Raw genomic sequence first — 19,530 nt, 5'->3', positions numbered from 1 at the left:
CGTAATTGTTTGTCAGGCACGTTGGGTACTGGGCTTGTTGCCGTAATTGTAAGTGACATATTGCAGTTCCAATTTGTTGTTCCCTTTTTTTTTTACTTCTCCCTCTTTTACTGTTCCTCTTCAATGACAATCTCACAATTAAGTGGCAATCAACGAGCTGTCCGAAATGTACCAAGAAGCCGCTAAACGACAGTTGTGTTTTTTATTGCATACTTTGTAGCTGGTTCATTGAATTATTGTTGCATAATTCATTGACACACATTCAGAGAGACAGAGAGATAGAGAGAGAGTATGAGACAAACACATTTGGCCTGAGAGGGAGGACACATTCAGAGTGGCAAATTCTAGGATGGGGAGACAAGAGAGGAGAAGAGAAACATCAACAGAGAGATAAACCTCTTCTCATTTATAACCAAAACCACATTTAAATTCATTTTCGATTTTTGGCTCGAAACTGGCATCTCTGTTTTATATTGTACCATATATATCCCCATTTATCTTCGATGTGAAAAATCACCATTCGAAAGGAATGCATTGAGAGGAAGAGTTGGTGATATTCGATGTGTGATTTCCAGTGCCTGTCATGAAGACTATAAAAAGCTTTTAAGAACTCACAAATTATTATAGGCGCTTTTTGGGGGGAGGCAAAAATACTCGCAATTGCATTTGACATTTTTATGGGCAAAACAGTTTGAAAATCTCACATACAAAAAGTTTATCTTGAGATCTGTCCGCACAAGAAGGTGCAGTCAGAGCTAACTAGATGACACTTTTCAAGTTTTGAAATAGCCAGATTCATGCTTTGTATAGACAATTTTTTTATATTTTACCTAATTTATTTTATTCATCTTACCACAAAATAGTTTGCTTTAAATTATGTATTATAAAATGATCGCTTGAAGGATAAGTTAAAAGATATCTTTGTCGTTCGACTTTTGACTTTAAAAATCCGTTTGAGCTGTCACTATTTATCCTCATTATACACAAGTATTGGAGACTTTTCATGCACTTGGCGACTTTTGTATGTATTGTATAATTCAAGCACAGAATAAATTTTAAAAAATTTAATCTCGCTTTCTTACTTACTTAAACAAAGAGACCTATGGAACAAATGAGAACGTTGGAACTGTAGGCACATTTAAATACATTCTTATAAGCCTTTTTAAACATTTGACCTTCTGCATCTAAAGCCACCGCAAATTATGAAAAAAGTCTATAATTTTTCGAATTCAACTTTAACATTTAAAGGTCTTACATAAGAGCACACCTTTTGACTGGTTTTGCGGCTGGTCAAAGGTTAGGGATGCCAAAAACAGACCAACTAATGCCGCAGGAAAGTAGCCTTAATTCCTTAGTACTGAAAACTGCAAACCTTTTAAGTCGTCTTCCAAATCAAGTCCATAACCCTAAGGTGTAATTAAAGACAACAAAAGTGTGCATTTCCATTAACCGTGAGAAATTGCAACTGTTCAAATGTATGTATATTCCCGCAGCGAAAAGAGCTAGAGAGTCATGTTATTTGATTGTTGACAGCCAATTGTTGGAAAGTGCCACTATCTCTTCTCGCTAGTTAGGTGTGATTACATCAGTGTGTGTGTGTGTTTATGAGTGTGAGTGTCTGTGTGTGCTTGGGTGAATGACTGATGTTTATTTTAGCCATACATGGTCCAAATGGTATATTTACCTTGACCAACCAATGTTAATTGAGCAAAAGTTATTGGGTCATTCCATGCGGGCAGTTCAAATTAATTGAGGCTTGATTTGTGGTCAATTTAATTGTTCAATTAGTCGCACGTTTAATCCAACTGAATCATCGGCTTGAACAGAAAAGTCTCCATGCTATTTCTTTTAGCTATTTGCTGGTAATTTGTTCATAAATAGGTTTAGTTTTAAAAATTTTCTATAACTTCTATTTATATTAGATCAGTGATATACATTAAATTGCTAAATAACAAATAATTACGTATACGCACTGTGTTCTAAATAAATTACTTATACTTTGAGATCATATCTGGACGAAGTTGTCATATAGAATATTTCTGCATTTAAACACTTAAAAGAAAGTTTAAAAATAAACCAATTTATAGATTGTGTAGAAAATTTTTATATTCAGCATAAAAAAAGAGCTAATTAAACTAACGATAAATTATAATCATTGTGAAAACATTAATTTTATCTTATTGAAATTTGTATTGGGAAAACTCTAACTTTTAATTACCTTTTTCTGCCATTCGTTCTGCCATTAATTCTTTAAATTAATAATTCAATAAACTCGATTGGCAGTTTGGGTTCAGCTGCATTTATTATAATGTGATAAAACGTGATGAACAAGTTGACCCCTTTGTGCTGAAATGAAAATCACTTGTCTTTGCCGCTTGCTGATTGTAATTTACTTGTTAATGCACTTGACACAATTGGCAATTCAACGCATACGAATTGTGGTAATAAAAAATTGTCAATTTCTCTGCGTTAATGAAATTTACAATGGAGAAAACCAAAAGACAAATGGAGAGAAACAAAAAAAATACAATTCTATATATTACTGCCATTTATCCATATTCCCGAGTAGACTGTGGCTGTTGGTGGCACATGCTGCACTATGGGAAAAAATTTCAATTGTTTTAATATAAACCACAATGTAACGAAAGTTTTATAGCACAAACTTCTCGACTGCGATTTCGTTTTATTTGTACAAACATGTTTATTTTAATGGATAAAAAACATAACATTTTCTCAAACGATAATACCACAAAAAAAAAGACATTTTTGAGTGAAAATTACATTTGATTTAAGTAAAACAAACATGTTGAAAATCTCTTGTTAACACCATAATTTGGTTTTTCGAAGATTTGATTATCTCTACTTTAAAATAGTTCGAATTTTATTTTTACAGCATATGTTTAGGTAATTCCAAAATCAAAAGAAGAATTTGGCCCAATGTTCTCTGGTAAAATCATGGCGCACAAATTAATTTTCATAGTATACTTTTATGCGCTTATGTTGTCAGCAGGATAGTTTTGCTGCATCTGTTATTGTTGTTGATTTTGTAGTTGCAGATGCAGTTGACTGGCTGCCAAACTGCAACATGTGTAGGAAAACAACAAGCAGACGCACAAAAATCTGTATATATGTATATGTGTTTCTGTGTGTGCGTGTGTCTCTGTATATGTGCTTAATTGCAAAAATGTAGCAATCTTTTAGGCGTCAGTAAGAGTCAGAGAGCAGAGTAGAGGCAACCAGCCAGCCAGCCAACCAGACAGTCAGCGATTTGTTTTTTCGGTTATGTCAGCCATGTATGTGTCTGTGTTGGAGAGCCTTTGTGTGTGTGTGTGTGTTTGTGTGTGTATGACATGTTATTGTCCATTAACGACCCTGAATGCACTCTGCATGGCTCAGTCTTTTCGAATCTGTGTGTGTGTGTGTGTGTGTGTGCATGAATCTGTAATTCATTAAAATTTCATCTGCATCGTTCAACGAGTGACTTTTTCCGCTTTGCGCTGTTGAATTATTGAAATTTTGGGTTCACAGTTGCCAGTTTTGCTTAGCTTCGGCTAACAAAGGCCTCTTCAGTCGAGCTCTCTCTTCTCGATGGCTGCTCCTACTGCATTTGCATATGAATTCCAACAGCTGCATACAGTTTCTGCCTGTATTTTACAATTCTTTCTTCTTAGTTTTTATTTTCGTTTTTTTTTTCTTTCGGTTTTCTCATGCATATCCTTTGAACATACATATGTACATACATAAGTCCTGAGGTTGGTCCTGGGTGCTACTAGTTGGGCTGGCATTTGAATTATGGCATAGCAGTGCAGGGACATGGCTTATATGCCATAAATATTTGCTATGTTTGCATTACTCACAAGATTTTTGCAAGTGATTTGCAATGGCCTGGAAACTTTGCACTCGACTTGTCTCAACTCTTGAATGGGGGCCGGTTCAGGTTAGGCTAGTATTCAGGTTAAGGGCCAAATTCCCTGAATCTCACCACAAATTAAAGAAAATTGTAAGTGAATGAGCAATTTGCATGGAGGCTTCAAATCTAATAAACTAATTTCAACATCAACCTAACAAAATATTCAATTTTTCGGCACATCAACAAAAAGTTTTTTTATCAAATAAATAATAGTTTTTTTTTTTTGATCTATCTAGGCGTGAACCTAGAAAAAGTTACTAAATAATAAAATCAATTACAACAAACAGCAATAATAATATTAAAAAACAAATAAATAAAAAAACTGCAACAATTGTGATATGAACTAACCAGCAACCAATATATGTATATATATATAATATATAAATGCATATATATTCTAAAACAGAATGATAATAATAAATTGGAGCAGTAAAATCGAATATCAATTCCTCGAGAAATGTTTTGTAATACAATACCAAGAACAACAACAACAACAACAGCGATAAGAAAGTAAAAAAGTGCTACAAAAAAAATAAATTGCAAAAAACCAGCTTTAAATATTTTTTCTACTTCTACTACTAAATAAAAAATAAAAAATTATAAATTATAAAAATGAAATTTGCACCAAATGTGATCGAATACAGATAATTACCAAGAAAACAAAAACTGCAAAAAATTTTTGAACAACGATATTGCCTTCTCTCAACACTAAATAATACTACGTTACGTCAATAAAGAAAGAAATTTTTTCTACTCGCATATAAATGCTTAGAATAAGACTTTGACGTTATAGTGCGCTTACCGTTCACGTGACAATTGTCATAGATCATAATAAATGTTTATAACTTATAATGCCAAAATACAAACGAAAATGAAATCACCAACGAATACGATATGGCGTGACGTTAACGATACGTAGCAAAAGCCTCTCGATCGTTATGTTACGATGCGCGAGGTGACGATCTAGAAATAGGGAATATAAGTATATATACAATTCTAACCAAAAACAATCAAGTCATTGCCATAGACCTTAGTAAAAATTCATTGTAACGTCACGTCGTTATATGTGGCGGCCATTGCGTAATACGCGCGCGCTATTACGTCATCAAGAGTTGCCGTCGCAGTCGCAATTGCAGCCGAGAAGGACATTTACATCACCACAGCGGCGTAGAACAAGACGTCGACGTAGGTGTCAAAGAAGTCAGAAGCATCATCGCTGGAAAGTGGCAACAACATAACAGCAACAACAACTAACAAGACAGAACACCAAGAACAACAACAACAACAACAACAACGACGACGACGTAACGGAGCGAAAGCCGACCACTGTCGATCAACGCAGCCCATCCTCAGCCCGCCACTCAACTGCGCCAGTGCCCCTCTCTCTCTACTCAGTCACTGACGCAGTTTCTCAACCAATCACAGCAGCAAACAACAATAATAACAACAACTACAACAACAACAACAATAAGAAGAACTACAACTATACACACTAAGAAAAACAACAAAAAAAAAAAAGTTTCCAAAATACTTATTATTTTCTATATCAACTTCTCCTCTTTGTGCCTATCTAACGTGCGCTCGTAGTTATCTCTCTCAACGTTCTCTCTCTCTGTGTCTCTCTATATATATTTATATATATTTAACTCTCACACTGAACGACATAACAAACATAACGTGACACGACGCCACGCCACGCCTTACGTGACATTAAAGGACTTCTGTGTGTGTGTCCTTTTTTTTTTTTGTACAACAGTTTTAAGCTCCTAAACGTAACCTGTGTCATTCCTCCATTGATTTTGTACTGTAGACTCAAAACGTAAACCTTACTTACTTACGTAACCGATTGACGTTACCTTTACCGTTACTACTGTTACCGTTACTGTAAGCAAAAAGCAACAACAAAAAAAAACAAGATGCAGGCCGCATTGATGCTAAGATCGAAATCTCGGGTGGCGAGAAGAAGAAAGCTACGAAAATTAGGTGGAAGACTTGAGTTGCCTAGTAATGTAGCAACTAAAGAAATAGCTCCATTTCCTCGTTATCCACCAGAGTCATGGGTAATAATAATTAACAAATTAAAACCAAAAAAGAAAAAAACCATATAATGATAACAAAACCAAAAAAAAAAATTAATATTTATACCACATTCTGTCTGTCTCTTTCTCTACCTTGAAAAGTACTTAAACGAATATACTAAATATCTAGCAAAGCAAAAGTATTAAAAACCAAAATCCCCTTTTAATGAGCGCAAAGCCATCAAATGAAAATCATCAGCTAAAATGAAATTTCAATTTCTATCCCATCTGAACTTCCTTACTTATTTACCACCTCTCTCTCTCTCTCATTCTCTCTCTCTCTCTCTCTCCTACTCCCCCCTTAAACTATGCCATATTTCCAAACTATCTCTATCAACTTACCATATATTCTATATCTTTTTCTCTAGCCTCCTTTTACGAGCCCAGCCCACGTTCAAACACAATTTTTTCAAAGAATTTATAATAACTAGACACACAACATCCTAATCTACAAATTGTATGTCAAGCCTCCTAGAACCAATCCAATATTTTTTTAAATGTAGTGTAACAACTCTATGCCTAGGATTTTGAACTTTTTTGATCTTAGAGTTTTTAAATGACCTCCTCCTGCTTTTGGAACGTTTCATAACTTTGCTTCTGAAAGAGTATTAGAATAAACTTCGTAGAAGTTTTTAGAAGTTATATTTACCATATATATATATACTATTTATATAGAGATTTACTAGTCTATATATACATATATTTCAAGTCTATAAGCGCTCTGCCAGCCAAAGCAAAACCAATAAATATTTAATGCGCTGTACAATTTAGCTTATAACCACGATTTTTATTCAAATTAACTACTCTACTATATGATACATATATAGTGCTTTTGCTCTATTCCTAAAGTCACAAACTATCTCTCTCTCTCTCTATCTCTCTCTCGCTCTCTTCTTCTAACTCTGTCTCTATCCTCTACCTATAAATCTAACCTATCTCTCTCTCTCTCTCTCTGTCTCTGTCACTCTCACCCAATCCAAATAACACTTAGTTTCAACTAAAGTTGATAACAATACCCCCATGCACTATAAAACTCTTAACCCACCCCACCCCACCCCTAAACCCCTAATGAACCACCCACTTTCGCCTACTTTTGCACTTGCTTTAAACTCTATTGTAAAGTATAAATAATACCTAAAGTATAATTCAAAAGACGTGTGTACTAAGTAGATCTTCACTTCACAATACTCAAAATCAAAACAGACATTTAGTGCGCTCTTTTCAAAAAATACTTACAAAAAATCACACACACACGCTGCACCTGTAGTAGTACTTAAAAAAAAAAAACAATTCTCAAACAAGCTTCTAACTATTTTTCCATTAAAAAAATATACAAACATAATCAACAATAAAAAAAATTAAAACCCAAAAAACGAGCTATGAAATATCAAATACTAACTAACTACATAATCAAATATAAAGCACAATTCGAACAATTCGAATATTTATGATTTCCTTACACTCACACCCACACAATACACACACTTACACCTACACCAACAACATCTACACACACACACATAAGCATTTATATATATGAAACATTTTTGATTTACAATAACACAAATGTTGTAAGATTCCATTCATGAATCAACTGGCATATACCTATTAACTATCTAACACAAATGCAAAATACAATCAATTTTGACACATACTCGTACATATGAATCTCTTATACATATTTTCCGTACTATCGCCCTGTCACCACTATCGCTTTCTCTCTTATGTACACCTAACATAACGTTGTACACATTATGTTTAACTTTATTTTAACTTGAAACGCTAAAATAATAATTATTTACGCGCCATTTCGCTCACGTAACTTTTTACGTTCTCCTCAATTTCAAATTAAATGCGTCTCAATGTTGTTGACCAAAAAACATAACCTCAAAAAAAAAACATATCTACTACGTAACTATCTTACGAAATATGCAGAAAAACACATACGTGACTACGCCACCGGCACCACCACAGCCGCCGCCGCCACCGCCGGAAGTAAGTGACCAAAAAGAAATTCCAATTTGAATATTACTTACTTTTCGTTTACACTCATTACACATTTCTATTTAAGAAAAAAAATATGTATGTGTGTGTGTGCAACGTAATGCTCTCACTAAACGTAAATACATTACGTGCCGTGTCGCTTACGTTGCTCCCGTCTTGCAGTTTGGTTGTAATTTGAAAGTACAATGAAAATGCTTGTAAATTATTCTATTTGCTTTGTATGTTATTTTCGTTTTGGAAAACGTTTTTTTCTTATGCGTATTACACACATTTTTTCCTGGTTTCCCCCCGCCCGCTCTACCCCAAAAAAAAAAACAAAAATAAAACGCATTTGCACATAAAATATTAAAAATATTTTTTCGAATTTTTTTTGTTCCGTCTTCTTGATTTTGGGGTGAATGTTTGAGCCCGAGAGAAGCCTATAAAAATATTTTTAATATTTTATTAACTGCAAAGCAGGGCGGTAGGCATGAAATTTTAAGAAAAAAATGGAAAAAGTGCTAAAGATGAAGAAATTGCATTGAATATTTACAAGCATTTTCATTGCTTTGATTTGAACGACCACCATGCCCTTCTGCTCGTCCTCATCATTTGTGTTTTAGATAGTAAGCGATAACCGTATTGCAAGTAAAGCCAGGAAAATTCCTGAATCAAATCAACATTATGGTCCCCTCTATCCATTCCTACACTCATTGTGTTTTTCATTTTCATAAATGCCTTAAGTCGTTTAAGTGCGCATACAAAATGTTTACAAAATTGACTCAATTATAATTTAAAAAATTTACAGTTTTAAAAAAAAAAATTAAAATTACATTAGAAATTCTATAGTGCAAAATCTTCAAAAATTTGCCTGTGCTTCTGTTCCAGCTTATTTTTAATAATCGTTCCTAAAAGTACATATGCTACCCTCACGTTTCGCTCAGAACGATGCTCGAAAAACGGAAAGGGTATGCCATAGTAATCTTTATTTTATCTAAATCGAATAAACTTTCGATTTTGTAACTCCTCAAAGTATGCTTTAGTAACGTTTACAATTTTTGCTACCACACACCAAGTTTATAGCAACTGGTAGTATCAATTCCTTTCTCTTAAAACTTAATACATATCTTTTTAGAAAAAATCATTCTATATTATCGCTCCTAAAGGTACGCCACAGAAATGCTTATAAGGATCCAAACGAAATCCTAGCTTATCGCCCGTAAAGGTATACTACAGAAATGTTTATTAGGATCCAAACGAAACGCTAGCTTTTTAGCTAATCATTTTTGTTATAGCAAAAATCAAAAAATCAAAGCAAAATGTTCTTTAAAACGTTCTAAAGTAAAATTTATATTGTTATTGCAAAGATTAATCGAAACGATTTGATATTTTCTTAATGTTATAACTTACTTAAAGTCATCCAGTCAAGCCACAATTTAAATTTACTAAAACAACTGTTAACATTGCATGAAGATGTTTGATTAAGAGAGCTTTTGGTCGCGTTAATTTACCATAATTCATCCGCAGTTATTTGCTCATGCAAATCGAGAGCAGTTTAATTAACACAACATCGAATGGGCGGGAAGGCAGACAAAATAGGAGGGCAAGTGATTAGCATAAATCAATATGTGAACTCAACAAGTTTATTTAGTTTTTTTTTTGTTTATGACAAGCCACAAATATCTGGGTAATTATAAACATTTTGTGTGCGCTCTTAATTAGTAGCAGATTCAATCAATTTCCATTTAATCTTTATAATTATTAGTTTTATGTTTTGTTATTGTTTTTTTATATTGCGTCGCTCTCTACCATTCAAAGCTTTTATCACAGTCAATCGTTTATTATTTGTAGAACCAAAAAAAAACGAAACAATTTTAAATATTATGAACAAAAACCAAAAGAACTATAAACAAAAAGAAAGTATGCAACATTAACTAACAACCAACAAAGAAACCACCAACAATCAATACAATACATAAACAAACTTCAACAAAATACACCTAAAATGCATTTTAAATATTTATAAAAAGACAAAAAGCAAAACAACAAAAATGGTATCAAGTTTTCCCAAAAAGATTCTGTAAAGCTTACTTGCCTCTCATTCCCGTTTTCGATCTAGGAGCTCAACTTGATTCAATTGCGAAATTTGTTCCACAAAGCCACAAACCAATCAAGAACACAACGAATATCCCGAAAAAAAAAAGAAAATGAACAAAACAAAAACCAAAACAAAAAAAAGAAATGCAATATGAATGTTTTACAAAAGAGAAATGCGAAAATGCAACTAACGAGAATGTTCACTTTGACAATGCCCCCCGACAATGCCAAAGTGAAAACTTTGCCTCGAATTGAAATGAAAATTTTAATTTCGGCTCAAAACCGTTTTATATATGCACATGTGTGTAGATATAAAAAAAAAAAACTAAAAAACATACACATATATATATAAACAAATATATATGTATATAGTTATTTTTTTGTGGAACATTCAAATGTTGAAGCAAGAAAGAAAAACAAACAAAAAAAAAAACAAGAAGGAATAACCGAAACGCGTACGCATAGCAGGGGGGAGGGTAAAAAAGGCTTTAACTGGGTTGAAATTTTCTTTTGGGTTATGTAAGTTACATGTAATAAAAAAAAACGCACAAATAATAAAAAAAAAGAGAAAAGAAAAAAACTATTTCCAGCAGTCTGGGTAAGTTTGGAGTTGGCGTGATATCTACTAATATATATTAAAATACGATATAAGGAAATGTGTTTTTATGTAGTTTAGAAAGCCTTTTTAACTGTAGCTATGCCGGCCCCGCCCAATCTCCCACCCAAACCAAGAACAAAAAAAACTCTATAATTATCAACTTAATCAAATCATGCAAAAATGCAAAAAAAAAACCAAAAACAAAAACAAAAAGTAAGCAACAAAATCATGAATATGAGCAATCGTCAAGTGAATAACCAGAGTCGCATTCATAACAAAAATAAAAACCATTTACATTACTTGTATCAGAAACACAGCTACAACAAATTGTTGGTCTCAATCGCCAGCTGAACTGTATGCTATACTAAAATTATTGGTCATATTTAATATATTGAAATTGCAACAAAATTTTATTTGATGGCACAGTTCTTCTTCAAGAATACTTTTCCTTTCTCCGCTCTTTAGCTTATGCAGCTCATCTTTAAGCTTTTCTTTTACACAATAAACCCACACAGACACTCACATACACACAAACACACACACACACAAGTACACAAAAAGAAATCTCTTCTACTCTCTTTCCCCTCTATTTTTCCATATCTCTCCTTCTCTGTGTATCTCTATGCGAAGCACGCACACACGAACACAAACCAACACGCACACAAATACACCTTGAACACCTTTATTGTTTATTTCTTTCAATATGCAGGTACGCTCGCGACATCAAATTTACAATAAATTTCTCTCATGATAAACAGCCCAAAAAAGTATGCAAAGAAAATTTCAATCGTCAATTAGGTACAGTCAAATTGCAAATTAATTGAATACAAATTTGCCAATTCTTTTCGTATATTGGTGTCTAAAAGTCTAATCACAAAACGCTCTGTATCTCTCTCTCTCTCTCTAACTCTCTCGCTCTCTCTCTCTATCTTAATATATTAAATATATATACTCGTATATACTTAAATCTCTCTCTCTCTCTCACTGTCTGTCTCTGTGCTGTGGCCCGTGCTCTTAGTAGCGTGCTAGGTTTAGTAGCTTTATATATATATATATGTATGTATGTATGTCTGTTTGTGTCTGTGTGTGTGTGTGTGTGTGAATGTGTGTAAGTGCGGGTGTATGTGATCTGTATGCCTGTGTGTGCATATTGGGGTAAAATGAGAAAAAAATGTGAATTGAAAAACAAACAAACAAGCTATATCGTATAATTTTCAACTGTTTTTTTCTTTCTCGCATGTTTGCCTTTTGCCTTGCTCGTCCTTTCTATATATATATATACATATATATGTATATATAAACTAATATTGTTTTTTTCCTGTTTTGTTGTTCTTGTTCTTGTCATGTATGAACAAATATGCAAACAATATGCAATTCTTGTTCCACTGCGTGCATTTTAATTGTCTCTCGCTCTAATTCTCTGTCTCTATCTCTATCTCCCTCTGTTAGCATGCGCTTAATTACAACGTTAAAAAATAAGCATATATAATATATACATTTCTTGTTTTATTTTTTTATAATTATTTTATGTTCTACTTTATATTTCTATTCTTTTTCTATTGTGGGAAAAACTGCATGGCATTTACTCTAAATATGGGTAAATGGGTGGGAATTTTCTAAAGACAAAAAAAACCTATGTAAAATAACACCTTTAAAATCAATTTGCTTTTAATAATACATGAAAAATAAGCCCCAATAACATGAACGCACTCAAGGGAGTTAATTAAAAAGTATCCATGTACTTGCTATATATTATTCTGTTTTTTTGAATTGTGCACTGCCGTTGAGCAAACAAAAAGACACTTTTATTTTACTGGCCTTGGCAAAGTATATTGAAATATGGTAAGAGAAGTTTGTAAATAATTCTGTTTGATGTAGACATTTCTCAGAGAACTCTTCTTGGACTATTAACATTTCGTTTATAAATAGGATTAGGACCCATTAAAACAACAAAAGATATTGTCAAAAACTCTAGTCTTCCACAATATCTATTATTGTTAGCTAAATAAATTAGGTAGTCCCCAAAAAGTATGCTATATAAGACAAACTGCTGTGAGTTTCAGGACCCAAACTTAAATTCCTTCTATATCCTATGCTTAAACTTAATCATAAGAGAGAAAATGAATATAAATTTATTACAAAAACAATTTTTTTATTTTCTTTTACATTAAGTAAAAGAAAAGACATATGAATTAGGCAATATTTGTTAGATCTCAACTTTTTTATATTTGTAAAAATTGCAAACTACAAAACCAGGCCTTAACAAAAGATATTGTCAAAAACTCTAGTCTTCCATCGTCGTCAAGAAATCATTTAAAATGATTTGACACAAATCAACAAAATCAAAAACTCTTATTCACAAAAACTTTTCGATGTAATTCTTCTCGCTCGCAACCTGTAAATATTCGTGTGGTAAGCTTAGCTTTCAGAGACAATACTCATGTAAGTATTAAAGTAACTTCCACATTTTTAACTAATTACAGAGTTTAAACAAATTGCTTGTGGTAAGCCCCTCTCTGTGTGTATGTGTGTGTGTTTGTGGGTGTGCGTGTGCACTTGAGAAACTCAAGTTAAACTTGGATTCTTCTGTCAACTTGACTTACTTGCCATTATTTGTGGCCAAAAAGTTTTAGCTGCCATATACCGTTTCCTTTCTACTTTCTCAGATTTCTCTTTGCTTTTGGCCAAAAACAACAAAACGAAAAGAGCCAACAACTTTGCAATGCAATGAAATGCAATCGAATGGAACCAGAATTACACCCCTTCATCTCTTTCTCTCTCTCTCTCGGTCCATGCCACCAGTTATGGGGTTTTCCGCCTGAAAGCTGACTGAAGTGATGCAGCAGCACTTTAAAAATTTTATTGCGAACAAATTATGTAGCATATTTTTTCCATTTTCAGTCAGCGCACTCGAGGGCTGATTTATGACGTCGTCGCCAAATGTGAAATTGAGCGCAGAGCATTCTGATTCAGCGCCAAGACGACAGTCTTGATCGATGGTGTCCTTTTCTTCGTATTTTACTTGCTTGGTTATATTTTCTTTTCTCTTTTCTTTTTTTTTAATAAACTTGCGACATGCGTCCAATTAACTGTGGACTTTTTGCCGACCATTTGACATTTTCATTAGCTAAACAAAAGCGGGCAAAAAAAAAAAAAGAAATCGTAGAAGAAAACAGAAAAAAACGACGTTTACATTTCATGGCCGGAAGTCCTGCAGCAAAAAGAGAAAAGCTAAAAGAAATGTCTACTTCCGTTTGGAGTCCACAAAACGAATATACACACACTCACACACACACACAGTTTCACATTTAGCCGCAAAACGACTTTAATTTGCGGTGCCAAAGGACCCTTCCGCCTTTCTTCTAGTATTTTCCTGCTCTTCCTTCCAGTTGGTCCGATTTCATTATACAATCGGCGTGGATTTTTCTTTTTTCTTTGGTATTTTTTTTTTCTCGCTTTCGCCTTTGCTTCCTGGGAAAACTTTGCCACTTTTCTTTGTGGCTTTGCCTTTAAATTGTTTTGTTGGAGATTTCTCTCTACTGTCTACTCTCTCACTTCGTTGGCTTCTTTTTGGTCCTTGAATTGGGTTTTTCTTTCCGGGATTTGTTTGTCTACTTTGTCGACTTAGGTATATCTGTGTATGTGTGTGTGTGTGTCTGAGAGTGTGTATGTGCCTCTAAGGCAAGGGTGGGCACGAAAATTTAACTTGGGAGCCAGAGCATCAGCAGCAGAGGCTGGGCAGAGAAAAAGGTCATTTTTTGGTCTCGACGCACACAAAAATTTGTGTGTCTCGAGTTTTATGACGGGTCATAAACGACCTTTTTTGGGTCGAGCGAGCGATCGTCGTCGAACTTATGGGCAGAGGGACGGACAAGTCCCGAATTTTACGGGGAGGGGGAAAAAGGAACGCGATCTCGAGCGCTCATTAAAAACAACCCTTATTTTTACTTGTCCCTTACTCCCTCTGCCCACAAGTTGCGAGCTCGAGATCGCGACCTTTTTCCCCCTCCCCGTAAAATTCGGGACTTGTCCGTCTCTCTGCCCACAAGTTGCGAGCTCGAGATCGCGACCTTTTTCCCCCTCCCCGTAAAATTCGGTACTTGTCCGTCCCTCTGCCCATAAGTTCGACGACGATCGCTCGCTCGACCCAAAAAAGGTCGTTTATGACCCGTCATAAAACTCGAGACACACAAATTTTTGTGTGCGTCGACTCGCAAAAGTGACCTTTTTCTCTGCCCAGCCTCTGCCGGTAAAGAGCCACGGGAGCCAAAAGAGCCACTACGTGCCCATCCTTGCTCTAAGGGATTGGAGGCAGGGTGGAATTGCCCATGTGTTGCATGTGCTCCTATCGATTTGTTCAATTTCACGCAAAGTGAATTGAAAATCGGATCATCAATTGAAAATGATTGAAAAAGTTGATGGCGAAACTGTGATCTCATTGCCATTAGTAGTCGATTTTAAGTCTTCATGTCCACTGAAAGTTGTAAACTTTACTTCTTTAACATATACTAAAAAATATTTTGCCACAAAGACCACTGAAAATTATGGATAGAGCCACCTCTTGTCCAAGGACTTTTTATGTGTTTCAAATCAGATAACGCGTATTTTGGACAAAGCAATCTTCCATTTTTAAGGGTTATCAACTCTGAAGACTCAGATTAAATGGTTTTAAATGATTAAATGATTTCCATTACAATTGGAGTTACTTTTAATTTCTTTGGAATATTACCAAGCCACATAAAAAGTTTTTTCTAAACTTCATACAACGAAAGTTTCTCTTCGCTAATATTTGCAAATCCTTTCGGTTCAATTTTATATGGACCAAGTCAGGAGATAGTCGTTAATTTCAAACTCCACTTCTTTGAGTCGACGCGCTGCCTTTATCTGATAGAATTACACAAAATTCTTCCAAAAATAAATTTTTATAACGCTTCATATATTAAATGAAATTTCGAAATAATTCGCTTCAAACTATGATTTCCACAACGAATTATTATTAAAACTATGAGGGGTTAGGGTTACTCAAAGAATAATGTTTTTTAAATATATTTTTCTACCATCGAAAGAAAAGCAGCAAATAACTGCGTAAAGGAAGCTGCAAGTTTAGGGACTACTTGATAAGTTTTAGGAGCCGCCGCCTAATTAAGTAACCCTTTTATGACAAAATATTTAAAAGTGGTAAATTAAAGAACAAATATTCCATGGTAATTATGGCTTTTAGATGGCTCTTGCGGTTGCCTTTGATCTGACCAAAAGCCTTTGGCATCATTTACCCTAATGAACTAAGTTGTTTTGGCCGGTGAATGGAAACGAAAAGGGGGCGAGCTATTTAATGCTGATTTGTGTACCGAAATATTTACTGCAAAATCTGTGTTCCACATTCGCCTCGTGGCCCTGGCCGTGTGCCAGTTTAGGACAAGGAATCAACTCAATTCGCCGCATAGACCCACTGAACACCTTGAAAGGATGCTTCCTTTTTTGTTTTTTTTTTCTTTCTTTATTTACCTCGGGCTTGCACAGGACAATAACAAAGCAACATCAACACATAAGTAGCAGGAGAATGGAAGCAGGGGATGGCAAATGGGTAAGATGATTAGAAACGAACGAAAAGAACTTGCCTGTTTCGGGGGCCTTCAGTGCCATTTAGTGAAAATGCCTGTAATGTTGATGTCTGCTACTCACCTTGTCCTCTGACCCTATTGCCGTCTTCGTCTCTGTCCCTGAACGTTGACATCTTCGTCGGCTGCATTGTCCTAGCCACACACCAAAATGCATTAGATTGTGTGTCAGCTCCAGCTGGGGCTAATATAGCCTCTGGTTGCTGTATTTTTCATTAGTCTTGGTGCTTGGGTCTTGGCCCGCCTTTCGTGTTGATTTTCAAGTGCATTTTCAACTTGATTCTGCGCAAAGCCTGTCGACAGTTGCCTGCAGTCCAGCAGAATGCTTTTCAATTGGTCATCCAAGGCACGAAAGGTTGTGAGTTTGTAATATTGTGTGAAAAGGTTTCATGTGTGGCAAATGTATTGAATTGAAATTGATTCAGATAAAATGTTATATTAAGCTCTGCAGGATTCTTAAAGCGAACATATGCAACTACTTACACAATATATTCTAGAAAGTATTCTTCAGAATGGATACTTCGATTTTTCCATACCCATTGAAGAGCCATTTATTGTCCTTTACTTTTCGTGAGTCTCTCACTTGTCTTCCTTCGTCGGTGGCCATTTCCGTTCCAATAATTGTATATCAAGTGTCATAAATCCATAATTATGCTTAAATTATTTATCTTGCATTGTTTACAACAACTTAACAGCCTGACGGCAGGCAACTGCAAATCAATTCATGTATGTAGTAAACTCCAATTCGAACAATAAATAAGAGAGAGAACCAACTCTCCCCCATCCATTTCCACAAAATAAATTACTGTCATTAATGTGCTTACATTTCCTGTAACCGACTTGCCTCCCGGGACCAACAGCACCACCAGCTCGGTAGTGCCTCTACATGTTAATTTTCGGCACCATTAGAGGCTAAAACAATTTATTATTATACAATGCGACAACTATTCAATGGTCATAATCGATTCACGAAATCTACTCGATAAATGTTAGCCCGGGCTATGAAGGGCCAACCTCAGCAATTAGCTTAAATTAAAATCAATCATTTTGATTTCCAAGAAGGTGTTTATATAGTAATACGCATATAGTTAATACGTACTATACATAAATCGGTAAAAAAAAATATGATTTCAGTAAAAAAAACAAAGCAGCTTTAAAGACTCAAGGTCAGGAGTAACTTTTAATTTAACTCTTATTCTATTCAAATTTTTACTCTTTTTATGCCTTTTTACACATTTAATTTAAAGGGAATTTTAGCAATAATGGATAATAATTACCTACTAACAGTCAAACTAAAAAATGTAACTTAAAAAATCTACTTAGAGTCGAATTCAAAATTATATTAAATATATTATCTCTATTCCTCTGAGCCATACGCTAAATATCTGTAACAAATATTTATCATACTAAAGAAACACAAGCAGTGGAGCAGAATGCAAGCAGTGTAAGCTGTAAATTACAATAGTATAGCATGCTTTTATGGATGTAAGATCTTCATCCAAAAAAACTCTTACATTCTAAAACATATCATCGTTTTTACTTACTGATTTATTAAACATCAGTTTTTTAAATCCAATAATTGTCACAACTTTTCACACAATTATTATTCAGAAATTTACAAAATAAATAATTTAATACTTACTATGGAAACCTTCAGGAGTAAAGTAAAATTTTACAAAAATTGCCAGTAATTCTCATTTATATTTAGAAAACCACATATAACATGAAAATCGTTTAATAGACTTATTATTATTATTAAGAATTTTGTTTATCATATGGCCGTCATACTGTATTGATATGTTGAATGATATAGATGGTAATTCTTTAGTTCAATCAAATTATACATATATATCTATATATATACCAAAAGAACATTTTCTTTTGTAAGGTGGCAAAAAAAAATTGAGATATGTACATATGTAATCTCTCTGTTATGTGGGCCAAGGAAATATTTTACCAAAAATCTTGTTTCATAAACTTAAATTTGCGGAAAACACTGCCACAAATTGTTTTCAGAGTGCTCAAGTTTAGTTTCTTTTTGCTTCTTTTTTTTGGGGATTTTCGATTTGCCATTAAGGCTACGGGACTAAGCGAGCTAACTTGGAGTTGCCTTAAAAAACATAACATAAAAATTTGTTGCCTTCTTTCGTTTTTTGACATCACATGGCCAAGGCGGCCATGCTCCATGCTCTTCACTCTACTTCTTTTCTGTTCTGTTCGGTTCTGTCCTGTTCACCTCATGTCTGGCTTCCGTGTACGGTGTTCATTAGCGTTTTGGCGCCTTTATATGCCACTGACGCTTTACTGTAATTTCGCATTGCGTGTGCTTCGCGTTTTTTTTCTTTTCCCGTTTTTTGGCAGACGAGGGCGTAAACTCGAGCTACTTAGTTAGCTGGTATTTAGAGGCATGTGTATAAATAGGCAATCTATGAGATATACATGGCTACCAACATACATACATATACTATGTTTGTATATACATATATTCTTCTATGTGGATTGTAAAAGGTTAAAGTTTAATGAACACATGGCGTGTGCTTTTTGTCAAGTCAATTGAATTAAATTCGAAATATTGGCAATAGAAAGACAAGTTGAAAATATGCCACGTGGACTATGAATTATTAGCCATATAATTTTCACCAATAGCTTGAGAAATAAACAAAACGCACCTGGCAATCTGTCTCGGCGCCAAGTTATACTTTTTTGTTTTGCGTACGTGCGTCCATAGTGTCGTTCGCTCTCGCTCTCGCTCTCTCTCTCTTGCTTTCTATCCTACTCTAGCACCTACTCTTGTTTGTCAATCAGCGTTGCAAATTGTTGATTACACCTACATTAAGTCAAGGGCAGGACAACAGTTACAGTTACAGTTACTGTAATGTGGAACAGCCGATCGATACTATCTTTCCACCTATTCCCCTTTCCCTCTAACTGCGATTTTTGCACACGAAATGTGGCTTCCACCTACATAGGAAAAGTCCGTCATATACATACTATATATATAATATTTCATGTCTATATACAACACTTACACGAAAATAAGTCTCTAGGTTTTGTTTCTACCCCCTCTCTCTGACCCTCTCGGTCTCTTTCGCTCTATCTATGTGTATATAGGACAGTCGCTTTGTGTCGTTTCATTTGCCTTATTACTGACACGCAGCATATTTAGTGACTAACTTTGCCAGGTTAGCCAACTAGTCATTCAGTCGTAACTCTCTATATATACATACAAATATAGAGTTCTCGTTC

At 34.5% G+C, this 19,530-nt stretch overlaps 1 protein-coding gene across 2 annotated transcripts in view; it reads left to right on the top strand.

The window, feature by feature from the left end:
• The window catches only part of LOC6641841 (peroxisomal membrane protein PEX14), a 32,584-nt gene that overhangs the window by 7,069 nt on the left and 5,985 nt on the right, over window positions 1-19,530 (top strand). Inside the window, exons 1-2 of one of the 2 annotated variants that reach the window (XM_047010618.1) lie at window positions 5,539-5,970; window positions 7,924-7,983. The exons of the other annotated variant lie outside the window; for it this stretch is intronic. Of the exons in view, the coding sequence (XP_046866574.1) occupies window positions 5,827-5,970; window positions 7,924-7,983 (204 nt within the window). The 5' untranslated portion in view covers window positions 5,539-5,826. Of the gene's footprint in view, window positions 1-5,538; window positions 5,971-7,923; window positions 7,984-19,530 lie in introns of those variants that run through there. 2 annotated transcript variants of the gene reach the window in all.

The sequence above is a fragment of the Drosophila willistoni genome, assembly GCF_018902025.1.
Source record: "Drosophila willistoni isolate 14030-0811.24 chromosome 2R unlocalized genomic scaffold, UCI_dwil_1.1 Seg167, whole genome shotgun sequence".
In the NCBI taxonomy this organism is placed as follows: Eukaryota; Metazoa; Arthropoda; class Insecta; order Diptera; family Drosophilidae; genus Drosophila; species Drosophila willistoni.
This window is presented reverse-complemented; position numbering and strand designations above follow the sequence as displayed.